The sequence below is a fragment of the Antrostomus carolinensis genome, unplaced genomic scaffold, assembly GCF_000700745.2.
Source record: "Antrostomus carolinensis isolate BGI_N321 unplaced genomic scaffold, ASM70074v2 scaffold1049, whole genome shotgun sequence".
NCBI classification, from domain to species: domain Eukaryota; kingdom Metazoa; phylum Chordata; class Aves; order Caprimulgiformes; family Caprimulgidae; genus Antrostomus; species Antrostomus carolinensis.
Genome location: NW_010339008.1, coordinates 46,073 through 60,091, shown reverse-complemented (window position 1 = coordinate 60,091; position 14,019 = coordinate 46,073). Strand labels below are relative to the sequence as shown.

Sequence of the window (14,019 nt, the reverse complement as noted above, 5' to 3'; positions counted from 1 at the left end):
GACAATAGGGCCGGATTCTGGCACTTGGAAGGAAAAGCACGGGAAGCAGGAGGAGCTGCAGCGCTTGGCCCGTTTATGCCCTGAGGTTACCAAACCTCACCCCACCTTTAGTTTTGCCGTACTGCCCCATCTGCTAGAGCTAAGACTTGATTTAACGCAGGGTTTAGCTTTGCTAGAATATTTTTGGTGTATATCAGGATTGTCTGTAGTAGGATTTCTTTAACAACATCAGCATCCCTGGTAGAACAAAACAACAAAGGCACTTTGTTATGTTTTCTTGTTGCAAAAAATGCTGAAGTGCTGTAGTAAGAAGCATTGCTTCAGGAGTTCACGTGTGCCCTTATTGCGGATCTCACAGCCCTGGTTCTGCGTTTGGGATGTCCCTGGCTACTTCTGAACCATAAGGTGCTATTGAAGAAATTGTGCCAGGCTGTGGATGTATCCTCTTAATAACATGGGGCTTGGCCATGCTCAGGACTTTGCAGGATTTGAGCCTTCCAGGATTTGAGTTTGGTGGGAGAAGGAGCAATTCGTGGTATGAGGCGGGGGCTGTGGTGCCAGGGGGAGAGGAGCCTGGAGCAGGCAGGGGGATGTCTTCTTCGGGACCCCTGTTTTTGCTGTGCTCTCTCCCGGAGGAGTCTTCTGAGGCCCATGGGGGTGAAGTGCTGGGCTTGGGAGCAGCCACTGAAGCTGAAATCCATGAAATGGAAAGCCTGTGTGGGGCAGAACTGCCAGCTCTCACATTCTTGGCTGATAAAGCACCACATTTGTCTCCATAAACTTGCTGGAGGAATGATGCCTGCGTAGCTCTTGACAGTGATGAGTTGCTGGTCTGCTGGGGCTCCCTTGCTCCTCTCCCTCCTCTGCCCCCTCCAGTCCACCAAGCTCTGAGTTGGTTTGGGCAGGAGTCCTCCCTTTTGGTTTGTTTCACATCCTACCTTGCAAAATTGGAATGCAGTGGGTTTAGGCACCACGACAATGTAAAAATAGCATTGTTTGTGGTAATAGTCATGATGGGTTTTTGTCCTTCTGGTGAAGAAGCGCCCGGCTTTCCCAAGCAGCACATACCAGACTTGCACCCAACAGGTTTTTTTGCGGGCACACCTTGTAGTGTGTGCAAACTGGGTTTATGTGCATAGCTTTGGATTGCAGTCAAAGCTGAGATGCAAGGTTTAGGTTGGAGCTTGACCAGCTGGATTCAAAGTTAACTCCATGCTGAAAGGACCCTAGGACCCGGTTGCTAAATCACTGATGGACCTGTGATGTGTATTGGGCCTCACCAGAGGTATTCCTAATGCCAAGAGCTTACATCTCCAAGCTAGCTACCAAAAGCCAACCTCATTTCACACAAGTTGTTGAAGACGCCATTTTGCACATTTACATTTGTACAGAAGTTTACATTTTGTACAATTCAGTGATTTTCTTCAGATTCTGCCTTTGGTTCTGACTTGTGCTGGAGAATACATGTGCTGGAAGAGATTTCCTGAAACTGCAATTTCAATAGAAAACATACTTCTCTTAAAAATAAAGGTTATGGAATTCCTGGCATATTTTCCATTTGGCAATTTGCATTAATTCATAAAGGTAAATACACTTATCATTTCAACAAAAAAAATACCTTTGATGACTCCTGCAGGCAAAATGAGTGGAATGTGATACGGATGGAAAATACTCTTATCTGCAGGAAACAACTATTGCCCCGCGGATAAAATCAGTAATGCTGATTATTTTATTGTTTCAGGAGGACAAAAAATGTTTCATATGTGACTCCGAGGATCCCTTCCATGGTACTCTCAATCCTGACAGCCATCGTATCGAAAACGTGGTCACCACATTCGCTCCAAATCGCCTGAAGCTCTGGTGGCAGTCGGAAAATGGTATGGGGTTTGTCTGGGAGCCATTTCCCGGGCTGGGAGCTGCTATCTCTCCTTTTGTTTAAGGATACCTGCGGGTTTGCTGTTATCTGTGGCCTGGTGATTACTGCCGTGTGAAGGATCATGCTGTTGGAGGAGGGTTGAGCAAAACTGGCTGCTTTTGTGTGCCCTGGAGCAGTCCTTAATCCCTAAGGAAGCCCTCTCAGCCCTTCCGGAGTGTTGGAAAGGCCGTCCCACCACTTCACAAGAAACCTTTCCTAAAAAGTTTCCCACACTGGCTCCAGATCTGCCTCGTGTTTGGGCAGCGGGAGCGGAGCAGCCTTCCAGGAGCGAATATCCCGGGGCGGTGCTGCCAAGTAAGCACCGCAGGGCTTCCCCGCCACTGGGCTGGAGGGAGCGGGTGGAAGGAGGAGGTTTGGGCTCAGAGCTGGGGCTGCTGTCTGCCTGCAGACTTCCCGCTTCCCAGCCTTCCTGCCCCGGGAGAGCAAAGCCAGGGACATCTCCTGCCCTGAAAACTGCCTTCCCCCTCATGGGCTCCCTGAATTCCTGCATCCATATGCCAACCAGCAAAATGAACACCAGAAACAAGCCAGCTAGGTAAAAAAAAAAAATAGTGTGTTAGTATGGTGGCTTTTTTTTTTTTAACCTCTTCCTCTGCCCTTTTTACTTTATAGTCAGGCTTTTGGCATGCCTTCATACACAAAACAAGGCATTGAAGTTTCTCAAACAGCAGTCCTACCCTGAAGCCTTAAAGCCAGCTGGACAGGGTGGGACTTCTGCAAATGCATTGGCAGTAGTTGTCTTACTGTACCTTAAAATAAAATGGTAATATTTGTAACGTTTCTGCTGCCTGGTAAAGAAAGGCTTTCACTAAATCCTTTTTAACCATTTAGATCAGACTAGCAAGCTGTTTGTCTCCAGCAGTTCTCTTCTTGCATTGCAAATAATTCCTGGTTTTTGCAACAGACTTGGCAGCATTCACACAGAAAAGTTCTTGGCTCATAAGGTCATGAAAATGTCCTTCAACAATAAAAAACAAATGATTCTTTCTGTCCAATTAATGTTTTCTTCTATTCAGGCATACAGCAGAAGGGACCATTGCTGCTCCCTCCACATAAAGTTACAGCCAATTGAAAATTTAAGCACTTTATTGGTTTATTATTTGAATTTCTTACCCATTCTCCTCTCTGTAAATCTTTATTTTTTTAAATTTCTAACTGCAGTATAATTAGTATCCAGCTGTTTTGAGAGATCTTTTCACATGGCAAAATAATATTTGTAACTGTTTTTCTTCCTTTCTGTGTAGAGTCCTTGGCCATAGGTAGTCGTACAACAGAGTTTAGGAAACCTTTTACTTGCCACTGGTTTCCCAGCCCTCACAGTCGCAAAGCATGGCTGTGATAGTTACTTTACGAGTAGTTCAAAACTGGGTTATTAAGGAACTGTTCCTGCATCTCTATGTACAGGAGAATCCAGAGTGAGTGAAGAAAGGTGGGAAATGGTCCCCACCAGTCATTGGGGAGATTGGGAGCGCTAGGCCTGCGGAAGTGTGTGGCTCTGTTGCTGCCAGGTGGGCTGCAGTGTGTGAGGACAGCCTGGGGTCACCATGCAGGTCTGGGCTCAGCATCCTCAATCGTACCAGCCACCGGGTGCTTCTGTGCCAGGATCCAGCCCATGGCAGCCCTGTCCTGACCCTGCCTCTGGTGATGTTAGCCATCTTTTTCTTTTGACAAGAAAGCCAAGTGGCAAAGAACAGTCCCTGCGTCACCGGGGCGAAGAGCTTTGGCAAAATTTAGATGCAGGGGCTGGCGGGTGTCCTTGTTTGCTGCACAGCTTCTCTTCTCTGCCCCTGCAGGTTTGGAAAACGTGACTATACAGCTGAACCTGGAAGCCGAGTTTCATTTCACTCATCTCATTATGACCTTCAAGGTAAGGAAGCCACAGCCTTACTCCGAACCCTAAAACAAGGAAATGGGAGGTCTCATACTCCTTCACATCTGTTTGATATTTGGGATTTGAGCTTTGTCTGAGCTGTTTTGTCTGAATTTTTAGAGCTGCCAACCATTATTAACTGCTGCTGAAGTCGTGCAGGAAGGCCGAGTTGTGACTTGTGGCTTGAGTTGTGTTTGAACTCCAGTGAGGCTGCAGAAGGAGTCACACTGAAGCTGGGGTTTGTTTCTCTCTGGTGGTTGTGTTCTAGAAGATTATTAGCTAAATCATATAGTAGCAAGGATTTTTCTTCTTAAAAAAAACCAACTGGCTATGGTATCAGTTTTCGTTTGGCAAACGGAAAGGTCTTCAGGAAGAAGGAACATCTGTACACAAATATCTGTACACAAAGTGTCTTTGTTTCTTTACAAACAGATGTCTTGGAATGGCGGATTATGTCCCGTACATCCTAAATCGCAGGCAAGCGTTAGTGGCAACCTTCAGCTGAGGTTTCAGGGGCTGCAGTTCCTGCAGGGCTAAATCCCTGCTCTTCGCATGTAGACAAATTAATCTCTTAATTTTCCCCTGACAGCTTTCTAGGAGAGCTGGTTCCTCTTTCCTGTGATGTGGACTTGACTTTCTTGCCCTGCCCCACGGTGGTGGCTGAGGTAGAAGGTGGCCCTTTCTGCTGGCCCCCAGCAGCGAGGGACCCCAAGAGATGCCTGATGCAGTGCTGGTGCTGCAGCCACAGTGCTCCAGTGCTGCTGGGCTTGGTCTGCTGTCAGGAGGAAGACTGTGGGGGAAAGATAGGCTTAATGATGATTTGTTGACTTACTTTGTGTGCTAGACACTTGAGCTGCCTTACCTCTGGGCTGCTACATTTTTTGTTGGGTGAAATACCATTTTGTAAGTTGGGTGATATTTTCAGCCAGGAAGAAGAAATAACATTTCTTTCCAGTTGTGAGTGAATGCTTTTGTGCTTGGCTCTTCGAGGGCCTCCTCTGAATACATGACACTGAGGAAGAGACGGTTGAAGTTTCTTGGTAGGTGCAAGCCAGGTGTTAAATTAATATCTGCTTTTTGAAATGCAGCTCGTAAATTGAAACATAAGATTTTAGGTCAGAGAGATTAAAAGTCTTTAAAAAAATCTTACTGGCTAGTTGTTCTGGAGTTGAATACATGTACGTACGAAGGACGGTGGTTTGTGTGAAGTGAATGCAGCCTGCTGGAGTCTGGGCAAGGCCAGCTGGAGTAGAGTCACTGGGACTGGGGAAGTCGAATCCAGCAAGAGTGGATGAAGCTGAACCTCACAGTCTCCTTAAAGGTTTTCTCAATGCGGCACAGAGGACAGCTGGCACTGGGCAGCAGAGATGCTGAGAAAGGTAGAGGTGGGCAATCCCAGAGCTTTTCTGAGCATCAGAGGTAGGTGCTCAGCAAGAACTTTTGGGCGTCAAAGCTGGAGAGGGAGCACTGAAAGTGGCCTCCCAAGCCCCAGGGCAGATGAGGAGGTCCATTAGGTCCTTTGCAGAAGATTAGGCAAGGAGGTATGGCAAGGAAGAACACATGCTGCTTTCCACAAGCAGTGGAAAAAAGCCTTTTGTCTCCCTAAAGCCCTGCTTTAACCCCCAGTTTTGAGAAAGGATTTGGAATCCAAGAAACTTAAAAGCCTGCTTATTTATTGTAAGCGTGTTTAAGCACTTGGCCACTGAGTAACATCTTTTAAAGATGGGTAGTTGTGGTTTGACGTGTGTTATTTCAAAGATCTGTTATTTCAAAGATCTGCCTCTGAGCAGAAAGTGAGATATCAGCAGAAAAATATTACTAATATTCCCAAATATTGGAAGTAGTGCAGGGAGAGAGGTTAAAATCCAGACGTGTGGATGTATGCTCAATGTAAATGCAAGTAATAATTAACAAAAAATAAAAATCTTTTGGTTTTCTTAATACTAGACATTCCGTCCTGCTGCAATGTTGATAGAAAGATCATCTGATTTTGGAAAAACGTGGCAAGTGTATCGGTATTTTGCATATGACTGTGAGAGCTCATTTCCTGGAATTTCAACTGGACCTATGAAGAAAGTGGATGATATCATTTGTGATTCCCGATACTCTGACATTGAACCTTCAACGGAGGGAGAGGTCAGAGGATTTTTTTTCCAATATGTTTATTGTATAGACTTTTTCCATACAAATTTAGATTCTCTTATTTTTAAAGCTGAATCTTTCATTGTACCATTTTTCCTCCAGGTAATATATCGTGTTTTAGATCCTGCTTTTCGTATTGAAGATCCATACAGTCCACGGATTCAAAGTATGTATGCAGTTGCCTTCCAGGCTCATTTGAAAGCGTTTCTATACTTATTTACTTACTAATCAAAAAACAGTAACCATAAAATAAAGTTATGCATTATCCCTGATAACAGTTTTGAAGTAATAGAATCATAGAATGGTTTGGGTTGGAAGGGACCTTAAAGGTCATCTAGTTCCAACCCCCCTGCCATGAGCAGGGATAACTTCCACCAGACCAGGTTGCTCAAAGCCTCATCCAACCTGGCTTTGAACGCTTCCAGGGAGGGGGCATCCACAGCTTCTCTGGGCAACCTGTTCCAGTGTCTCACCACCCTCACAGCAAAGAGTTTTTTCCTAATATCTAATCTAAACCTACCCTCTTCCAGTTTAAAGCCATTACCCCTTGTTCTATCACTACCTGCCCTTGTCAAAAGTCCCTCCCCAACTTTCCTGTAGCCCCTTCAGGTACTGGAAGGCTGCTATAAGATCTCCCCAGAGCCTTCTCTTCTCCAGGCTGAACAGCCCCAACTCTCTCAACCTGTCCTCATAGCAGAGGTGCTCCAGCCCTCGGATCATCCTGGTGGCTTCCTCTGGACTCATTCTAACAAGTCGTATGAGTACATTTGTGGTATGGCTTATTTTCCTGACTCAGTGACATGCTGGGAAGTAACAATCAGTGTTGTCACCTTAAGCGATTGCTCCTACATGTGTCTTTGTAGTTGGTCCTTTTCTTAATTGATTAGGGAATCATTTTCATTAAAGATTCCCCTCCCCAAAATACATGCAGTTGCTGATGGAAACCTTGGAACACAATCCCACAATTGTACAGTGTTCAGAAAGCAAAGAAACAGAACTACAAAGGTACTTACATAATTTTGCATTTCTAGCTAAAATCAAGGAGGCTGCATTTTGTATTTTAGAACACCTGAGTCATGACTTTTAAACAGTTGGCCTTGGTAGCACTGCTTGGCTGGACCACACAGGTGTGGTTGTAAAAGACAAATGACCGTAGCGTTCTTGTACGGTCACGACAATCCCGGAACGCAAAGGCAGAGAGGTCTGTGCTGTAACGTGCCTCAAAGAGAAACCTTGGGGCATTTGGCCTTAGTAGGGAACTTCAGTACTTGGCATTAAACTTGACCTCAAATTTAATATGCACTCACAGTTTTCAGTTCATGTCCTCGAAGCTAACTGGAGCAGAAGAGAATACCTAAAGTAGAAGTGTCTGTTAGTTGCTATATTGGTTAAATATTTTTTAACCAAAGTTTTAAAGGCGAAACTATGAGAGATACTCTGCTTTCATGGTCTTGAAGTGCTTTTTCAAGTTTGAAGGCAATAAGAAATTACATGGTATTCATAATATCAAAGTGAACATGTAGACTGAATTAATTACTGTAATATTGTCTTCCCATGGATTATATCTCTTGAGAACTTTTCCTTTGTATTTGATCAGTGATGAGGTGTTGCTTCTTTCAGCAAAACGTAATTATATTTGCTAGGAAAGTTGGGCATATAAGAAAGAAGAATATAGTTGTGTCTTGTTTCCAACAAAGATTTTTTCTAAAAGGCTCGTAACTCTTAAAGCTCCTGGTCCACTTGTCAGTGGTTCCTTAATGTCAGATCCTTGCCCATCTTAAATTTTAAAGCCTCAAAGAACCAGTATTTAATTGGTGGTGCTGTTGCACGTGCCTTTAATATTTTTGTCTGCCTGTGTATGTCTACAATAAAATAGACTAGTATTTTTAATTAAGCTTGAACTAACTTATACAGTGATCAACCTGTAGTAAAATGATGTTTGTTTTTTTTTAATTTGGGAGTATGATGTGATGTGTAGTACGTAAGTGCTGAAATTAAATCTGATCTAGTCTGCCTGTAGGAAGTGTGCTTGGGAAACCACTCCTGGCTTCCTCCCATTTAATACAATATCTGGGAAATAATTCCAAAACAGAAGGGGTTTTTTGTGTCCCCTACAGACCTGTTAAAGATCACAAATCTGAGAGTCAAATTCATCAAGCTGCACACACTGGGAGATAATCTCTTGGATTCAAGGATGGAGATTAGAGAAAAGTACTACTATGCCATCTACGATATGGTGGTTCGTGGGAACTGCTTCTGCTACGGACACGCCAGCGAGTGTGCGCCAGTGGATGGCTTTAATGAAGAAGTGGAAGGAATGGTAAATATTCACACTTTTCTGCATAAAGGTGTTCCTGACTTTGCCTCTTTTAAGTGATTTAAACACATTTAAAGGTGACATTCTTCCCCCCCCCACTCCTCACCCTTAATTTTGAAACAAGAAAGCCATTAGAACTGTTCCTTCTCAGCAAACATTTCTGTCGTTATTGGTGTTAATTAAGCACAGAGAGCTCAGATTAGGTAGGTGAAAATTGTTTTAGGTTTCCTTTTCTATTTATGTTAAAGAGCTGATGAAATTAAATTTTCAGGAATGCAGAAGGGAAGTGTAACAGGATGGGGCCAGAGAGGGTGTGTGGGTCAACTTGGTTACCCTAAAATTGAAGTGAATAAAGGCATCAAAGGATGAAACACCTTCCGTGACTCAAGCATGACCTGTGTTTGTATCAGCTGTTATCAACTGAGAAGTGAAGGCTGTAGCCCTAATTAACGGCAGGCTCTGAAGGAAAACCATGGCACCTGCATTGTAGGCTGCTGCATGAGTGCCACATCCTGTCTGGGTTCTGGGAAGGAAAACTCCCATGATTTTTGCCTGACAAGCAGTAATAGCAGCCCTGTTAATGAGTGAGTTATTAACTGAATTAAAATGTGGAGGCATACGGGGAGGTTGTGTGGGTTGCCCCAGGGACCATGAGATGCTGTCAAATGGCTATGCTCCATTGCCCTGTGCTTTTGGTGAACGTCTCCATCTGAGCAGCAGCAAGACTGGCTTTGACTTAAAAATCATGGCTCCAGTCCCCGTCATCTAAGACAGCAGCTGCGACACAATTACTGTTGGTCTGTTTAGTGCTTGTTCTGTGCATGTTGAAGGCAGAGTCTGGGGCTGATGGATAAAGCCTATTCAAACCATCTCTTATCTTTGCTTGGAGAACCAAAGTAGGGCTGGAAAGAAAGCTGATATAACTAGATATATGTTAATAGCTAATTAACAGCTAATAAACAGCTAACTCTTGGGTCCAAGAGGTTTTTGTGATTATTGAAGTGGAGCTCTTGCTCTCCTTGTTCATCTCTGAAAGCGTTTATTCAGGCATTAGTTCTGATAAGGAAAGAAGGACAATTTTGTATGAGGGCATTCCTACATTGGCAGGTAAAGGGCACTCCTGTGGCCCTTTAAGTCTTCCTATGTGCAGTTACCTGCATTAAAGTCTCCCAAAAGTGTATCCATTATGTACTAGCTATATTTTGCATTGATTTAAGCTTTTTTTTTCCATTCCTCTTCTCTATCCAACTATATTCCCTTTTTTTTTTCTTTTTTTTTTTTTTAATGACAGGTCCATGGGCACTGCATGTGCAGACATAACACCAAAGGGTTAAACTGTGAACAGTGTTTGGATTTCTACCATGACTTACCCTGGCGACCCGCTGAAGGCCGCAATAGTAATGCGTGCAAAAGTGAGTTTGAGTAAAATGCAGAGCTGGAGTCTGGTGTGAGTGTTACACGCTGTTACTTGGGAACTTGCGACAATATGTGAAGTCCTGCATGTTCTTTGCTTGACTTCAGTGGGTCTTTTCTGTGGACTTGCATCTCCCCGGGGACCAAGATTTTGCTTTCTGTCTTTGTCACAGAGTGCAACTGCAATGGCCACTCCAGCCAGTGCCACTTTGACATGGCTGTGTACATGACGACGGGGAATACCAGCGGGGGAGTGTGTGACGACTGCCAGCACAACACCATAGGACGCAACTGCGAGCAGTGCAAGCCCTTCTACTTCCAGCACCCGGAGAGAGATCTGCGGGACCCTGACGTCTGTGAGCGTAAGTGCAGCGCCGCTCCTCGGGGTGGGAATGGCTGTGGTATCCTGGCTGTGGCCCCCCAGGGCTTTCCCTGGAGAATTTAGGATTCATAGGATCATAGAATGGTTAGGGTTGGAAGGGACCTTAAAGATCATCCAGTTCCCCCCCCCCTGCCATCAGCAGGGACACCTTCCATTAGACCAGGCTGCTCAAAGCCTCATCCAACCTGACCTTGAACACTTCCAGTTCCACAGCTTCTCTGGGCAACCTGTTCCAGTGTCTCACCACCCTCACAGTAAATAATTTCTTCCCAATATCTAATCTAAACCTACCCTCTTCCAGTTTAAAGCCATTTTCCCTTGTTCTGTCACCACCTGTCTTTGTAAAAAGTCCCTCCCCAGCCTTTCTTGTAGCCCCTTCAGGTACTGGGAGGCCGCTATAAGATCTCCCCGAAGCCTTCTCTTCTCCAAGCTGAACAGCCCCAACTCTCTCAGGCTGTCCTCATAGCGGAGGTGTCTCAGCCTTTGGATCATCCTCGTGTCCTCCTCTGGACTCGTTCTAACAGGTCCAGGTCTTTCTTGTGTTGGGGGCTCCAGAACTGGACCCAGTTCTCCAGGTGGGGCCTTACGAGAGCGGAGTAGAGGGGGAGAATCACCTCCCTCGACCTGCTGGCCACGCTTCTCTTGATGCAGCCATTCACTTTTGGCCAGTGCCATGCTCCCGAACAAAAAGCCTTGAGGGAAGGTGGTTGTCTTGGACATCTTGAGCAAGCCTGGGTGGGTTTTGTTTTCTCTTACCTAGAAATTTATCTGCTCATTACATATTCAGCCCATGTCATGTCTAATACTTGCAGGAATGATGCACTCTGTCTACACAGCAGTTGATTTTAAATAATTCAGTGTGAGACTTGGCCTTTTCTTTTGTAGCAGTTAATAAACCATGTGCAATGCTTCTTTCTTAGCTTGCAACTGTGACCCAGCTGGCTCCCAAAATGGTGGCATCTGCGATCGCTACACTGATTTCTCCACTGGCCTCATTGCTGGACAATGCCGTTGTAAATTATTTGTCGAAGGGGAGCGTTGTGACCTCTGCAAAGAAGGTTTCTATGGCCTGAGTGCTGATGACCCAGCGGGTTGTCAGTGTGAGTAAAAACATATGTTCCTTTGTGTGTCATCAGAAGCTCTTTGAGGAGCTGTTAGAGCTGGGGAAGTTGGTTTGTGGGGTGTTTTTTCTTCCTTTGTTTCATGTTTTTTTCTAAAGGAAGAGCATTCCTGTAGGTTTGCTGTAATTTGCAGTCTACCCACCCTTAAAACTCAGTTCCCCAGCTCATCCTTCTAGTGTATTCATTTGAAATAGTAGAATCCTCCTTATTTGTTTTTAATTATAAGTCTCTAAGCCAGGCAAGTTTTGCTGGGATGAGTGGTGGGCAATGCGTGCAATTAATCTCTGTCCTGGGGAATTCAGGGGAAGCTTTAATGTAAATATTTAAGTTGGATACTGTGTAAAATATAGCTCCATTCCTGTGTTTTGACCTACCTCTTTGTATTTCCCAATCTAGCTTGTGCGTGTAATCCTCTGGGTACCCACCCAGGGGGGAATCCTTGTGATTCTGAGACAGGAAACTGCTATTGTAAGCGCCTGGTGACAGGAAAGCAGTGTGATCACTGCCTGGTAAGTAGTTTACCATAAAATAAATTAGGAGACGGCGGTGTGAGGGAGGGTGGCATGCAGAAAGCATGGAGCAAGGTGCTGGCAGGCACCTGACATTCAGGCTGGAGTGGGCAGCTCAGGACGTCAGGAGCTGTGTAGCACACTGTTATGAGGAGCTGGGAGGTACGTCAAGGCAGACAAGAGCATCCAGATTAATTCCCGGGACCGTAAGGAGTGACACATTAGGATACCTGTAGTGGTCGCTCATTGAAATTGAGGGATCTGGGGCAGTTCTGCTGGAGCCCTCACTGGGATGAAAGACAAAATGGTCAGAGAAGCAATGTTACCAAAAAAATTGCTTTCTATACAGGCCATTATCTTAGGCAGGGATTAAAAACCATTATCTTAGGTAGGGATTATTTAATACACATACATTTCGATGTGGTGTTTATGTGTGCTGGGGTGTTACAGAAACACACTGTCAGATAAGTGGATGTGTTTGTATAAACGCTGACAGGCTGTCTTATCTGACTGAACTACATGAAAAAGCTAAACAGGTCTGTCTGTCTGTCCAACAAGCAAGTTGCAGAGTAGCAGCCCTGCAAGGGCAGTGCCCCGCACAAAGCCCCACCACCCCACACACGGCTCTCTGCTGCAGTGTGACGTCCTAGGCTGTGGTTTTCCGAGCCCTTCATGGGTCAGGAGCCCAAACTGGTGTAAATGGTGCAGTAGGAGTGAGGTCTCTGAGCTGGAGTCCTGAATCTTGCTTTTAAAGTTAGGTGGAAAGATGTGGGGTTTTCTCATGTCCTTTTAATGGTCAACAGGGTGGAGGAGAGCAGGTGAGGAGGTTGTGTGAGTTGTTGTGGGGGTAGACCCACAAGTAGGGGAACAGGATTCATGGGTTGAGGGGCAGTCTGAGGCAGTTTATGCTATTTCAAAATGTGCCTTTGGGGTAGATGGGGTTAAATTTGCACCAGGTTACAGCACTGATGATGTTTCCTCCCACAGCCTGAGCACTGGGGCCTGAGCAACGACATGGATGGCTGTCGGCCTTGCGACTGCGACCAGGGAGGAGCGCTGAACAACAAGTGAGTCTCAGCCCAGTTACTCTCCTGTAATCATTCACCCCAGTGAGTTTTGCTTCATTTGCAACCACAACATCCAGGGCTCAATGTGCTCTGGAGGAGGATGTTTGGGACCATCTTTCTGCTCCAGAAAGCAGCAGGTCGTGATTGCAGCAAGGGATGACAGAGGCATCCATGTCTTTTCCATGCTGAGCAGCCTCCATTTGTGCCACCGATGCAGGTGAACACGTTAAACTGCTTGCAGTGTAGCTCTGCCTTTGGTCAGCCAGAGTAGGAGCCAGCTGTGGGTTGAGCTCTGCCTTGGCTGTAACCTGTGGTATGGTCTGTGTCAAAGCTTTGCTCTCACAGGATCGAAGCAGAAATCAGGTGGTGACATGGGCCATAAGGCTAGTGCCTGGTTTGCTCCCTAATTGGCCCTTTGTCCAGTCTGTTTGTCCACCAGCGCTGGGGGAAGCACGCTAGCTGCACAGTACTGCTGTGTTGCCCCAGTGGTGCTGCGTGGGGTGAGATGCGGACCTGGAAGTGCCCATTGGGGAGCTGGAGATTTTTCAGAGAAAAGCATAGGTTTTGAAGATGCATCCATCAGTAAGAGTATGGAAAGTCCTGGCTTAAATGCCTGGTCAGAGGGGTGTTGGGCAGCCACACTGGTCCTCCAACCAGAGCAGTTTTCTGTGTGTTAGGTGCGTGTCCAACCCCAGGCTTCTCAACAACAGCACGATCCTTCACTCTCTTTCCCCTGTCACCTTCCCACCACAAACCCTTTGAAACATCCTGCTTTTGTCTGAAGCCACAGAAGTTTCCCAAAGGGGTGAGCAAACCGTTTCCCACTGGAGCCCGTGGGACCACACCGGGGGAGTTTGGTCCTGGTGTGACTCCTGTAGGTCATCACAGCCTGCAAACACCCCATCTGTGTTGGGGATTGCCGTGGGAATGTCCTGCAGGCCATGTCTCCCCTCCACTCCTGAGTGAATTATTACCCCTTGGCAGACAGTGCTGTGGTTGTTAGTGATTATTTACTCCTCCGTGCTTGCTCCCTGCACACAGATCAGTTACGCTGCACAGCTCATAATGGCTCCCCCCAGCACAGCTGCTTCCAGGGGTTTGGGGTACAGCTCAGCCACAGCCTAGCAAAGCTTTCCAGCCCATTTCTCGTGTGCTTAGCCCAGCGATTGCAAAACCACATGGGAAGGGGACACACAGTGTCCTGGCATGGGCAGGGAGCAGCTGTGTTTTCCTCTGGCCACAGGAGAGCCACGAAGCCCGGC

The 14,019-nt window shown here is 46.0% G+C and overlaps 1 protein-coding gene across 1 annotated transcript in view; it reads left to right on the top strand.

Annotated features, from left to right (window-relative positions):
• Window positions 1–1,717: 1,717 nt before the first annotated feature.
• Window positions 1,718–14,019, top strand: part of LAMB1 (laminin subunit beta 1) — a 41,186-nt gene continuing 28,884 nt past the window's right edge. The window contains exons 1-10 of the mRNA XM_029086922.1: window positions 1,718–1,877; window positions 3,730–3,803; window positions 5,754–5,942; window positions 6,051–6,114; window positions 8,066–8,268; window positions 9,557–9,677; window positions 9,852–10,040; window positions 10,981–11,160; window positions 11,578–11,690; window positions 12,678–12,757. Of these exons, the coding sequence (XP_028942755.1) occupies window positions 1,718–1,877; window positions 3,730–3,803; window positions 5,754–5,942; window positions 6,051–6,114; window positions 8,066–8,268; window positions 9,557–9,677; window positions 9,852–10,040; window positions 10,981–11,160; window positions 11,578–11,690; window positions 12,678–12,757 (1,373 nt within the window). The remainder of the gene's footprint in view (window positions 1,878–3,729; window positions 3,804–5,753; window positions 5,943–6,050; window positions 6,115–8,065; window positions 8,269–9,556; window positions 9,678–9,851; window positions 10,041–10,980; window positions 11,161–11,577; window positions 11,691–12,677; window positions 12,758–14,019) is intronic.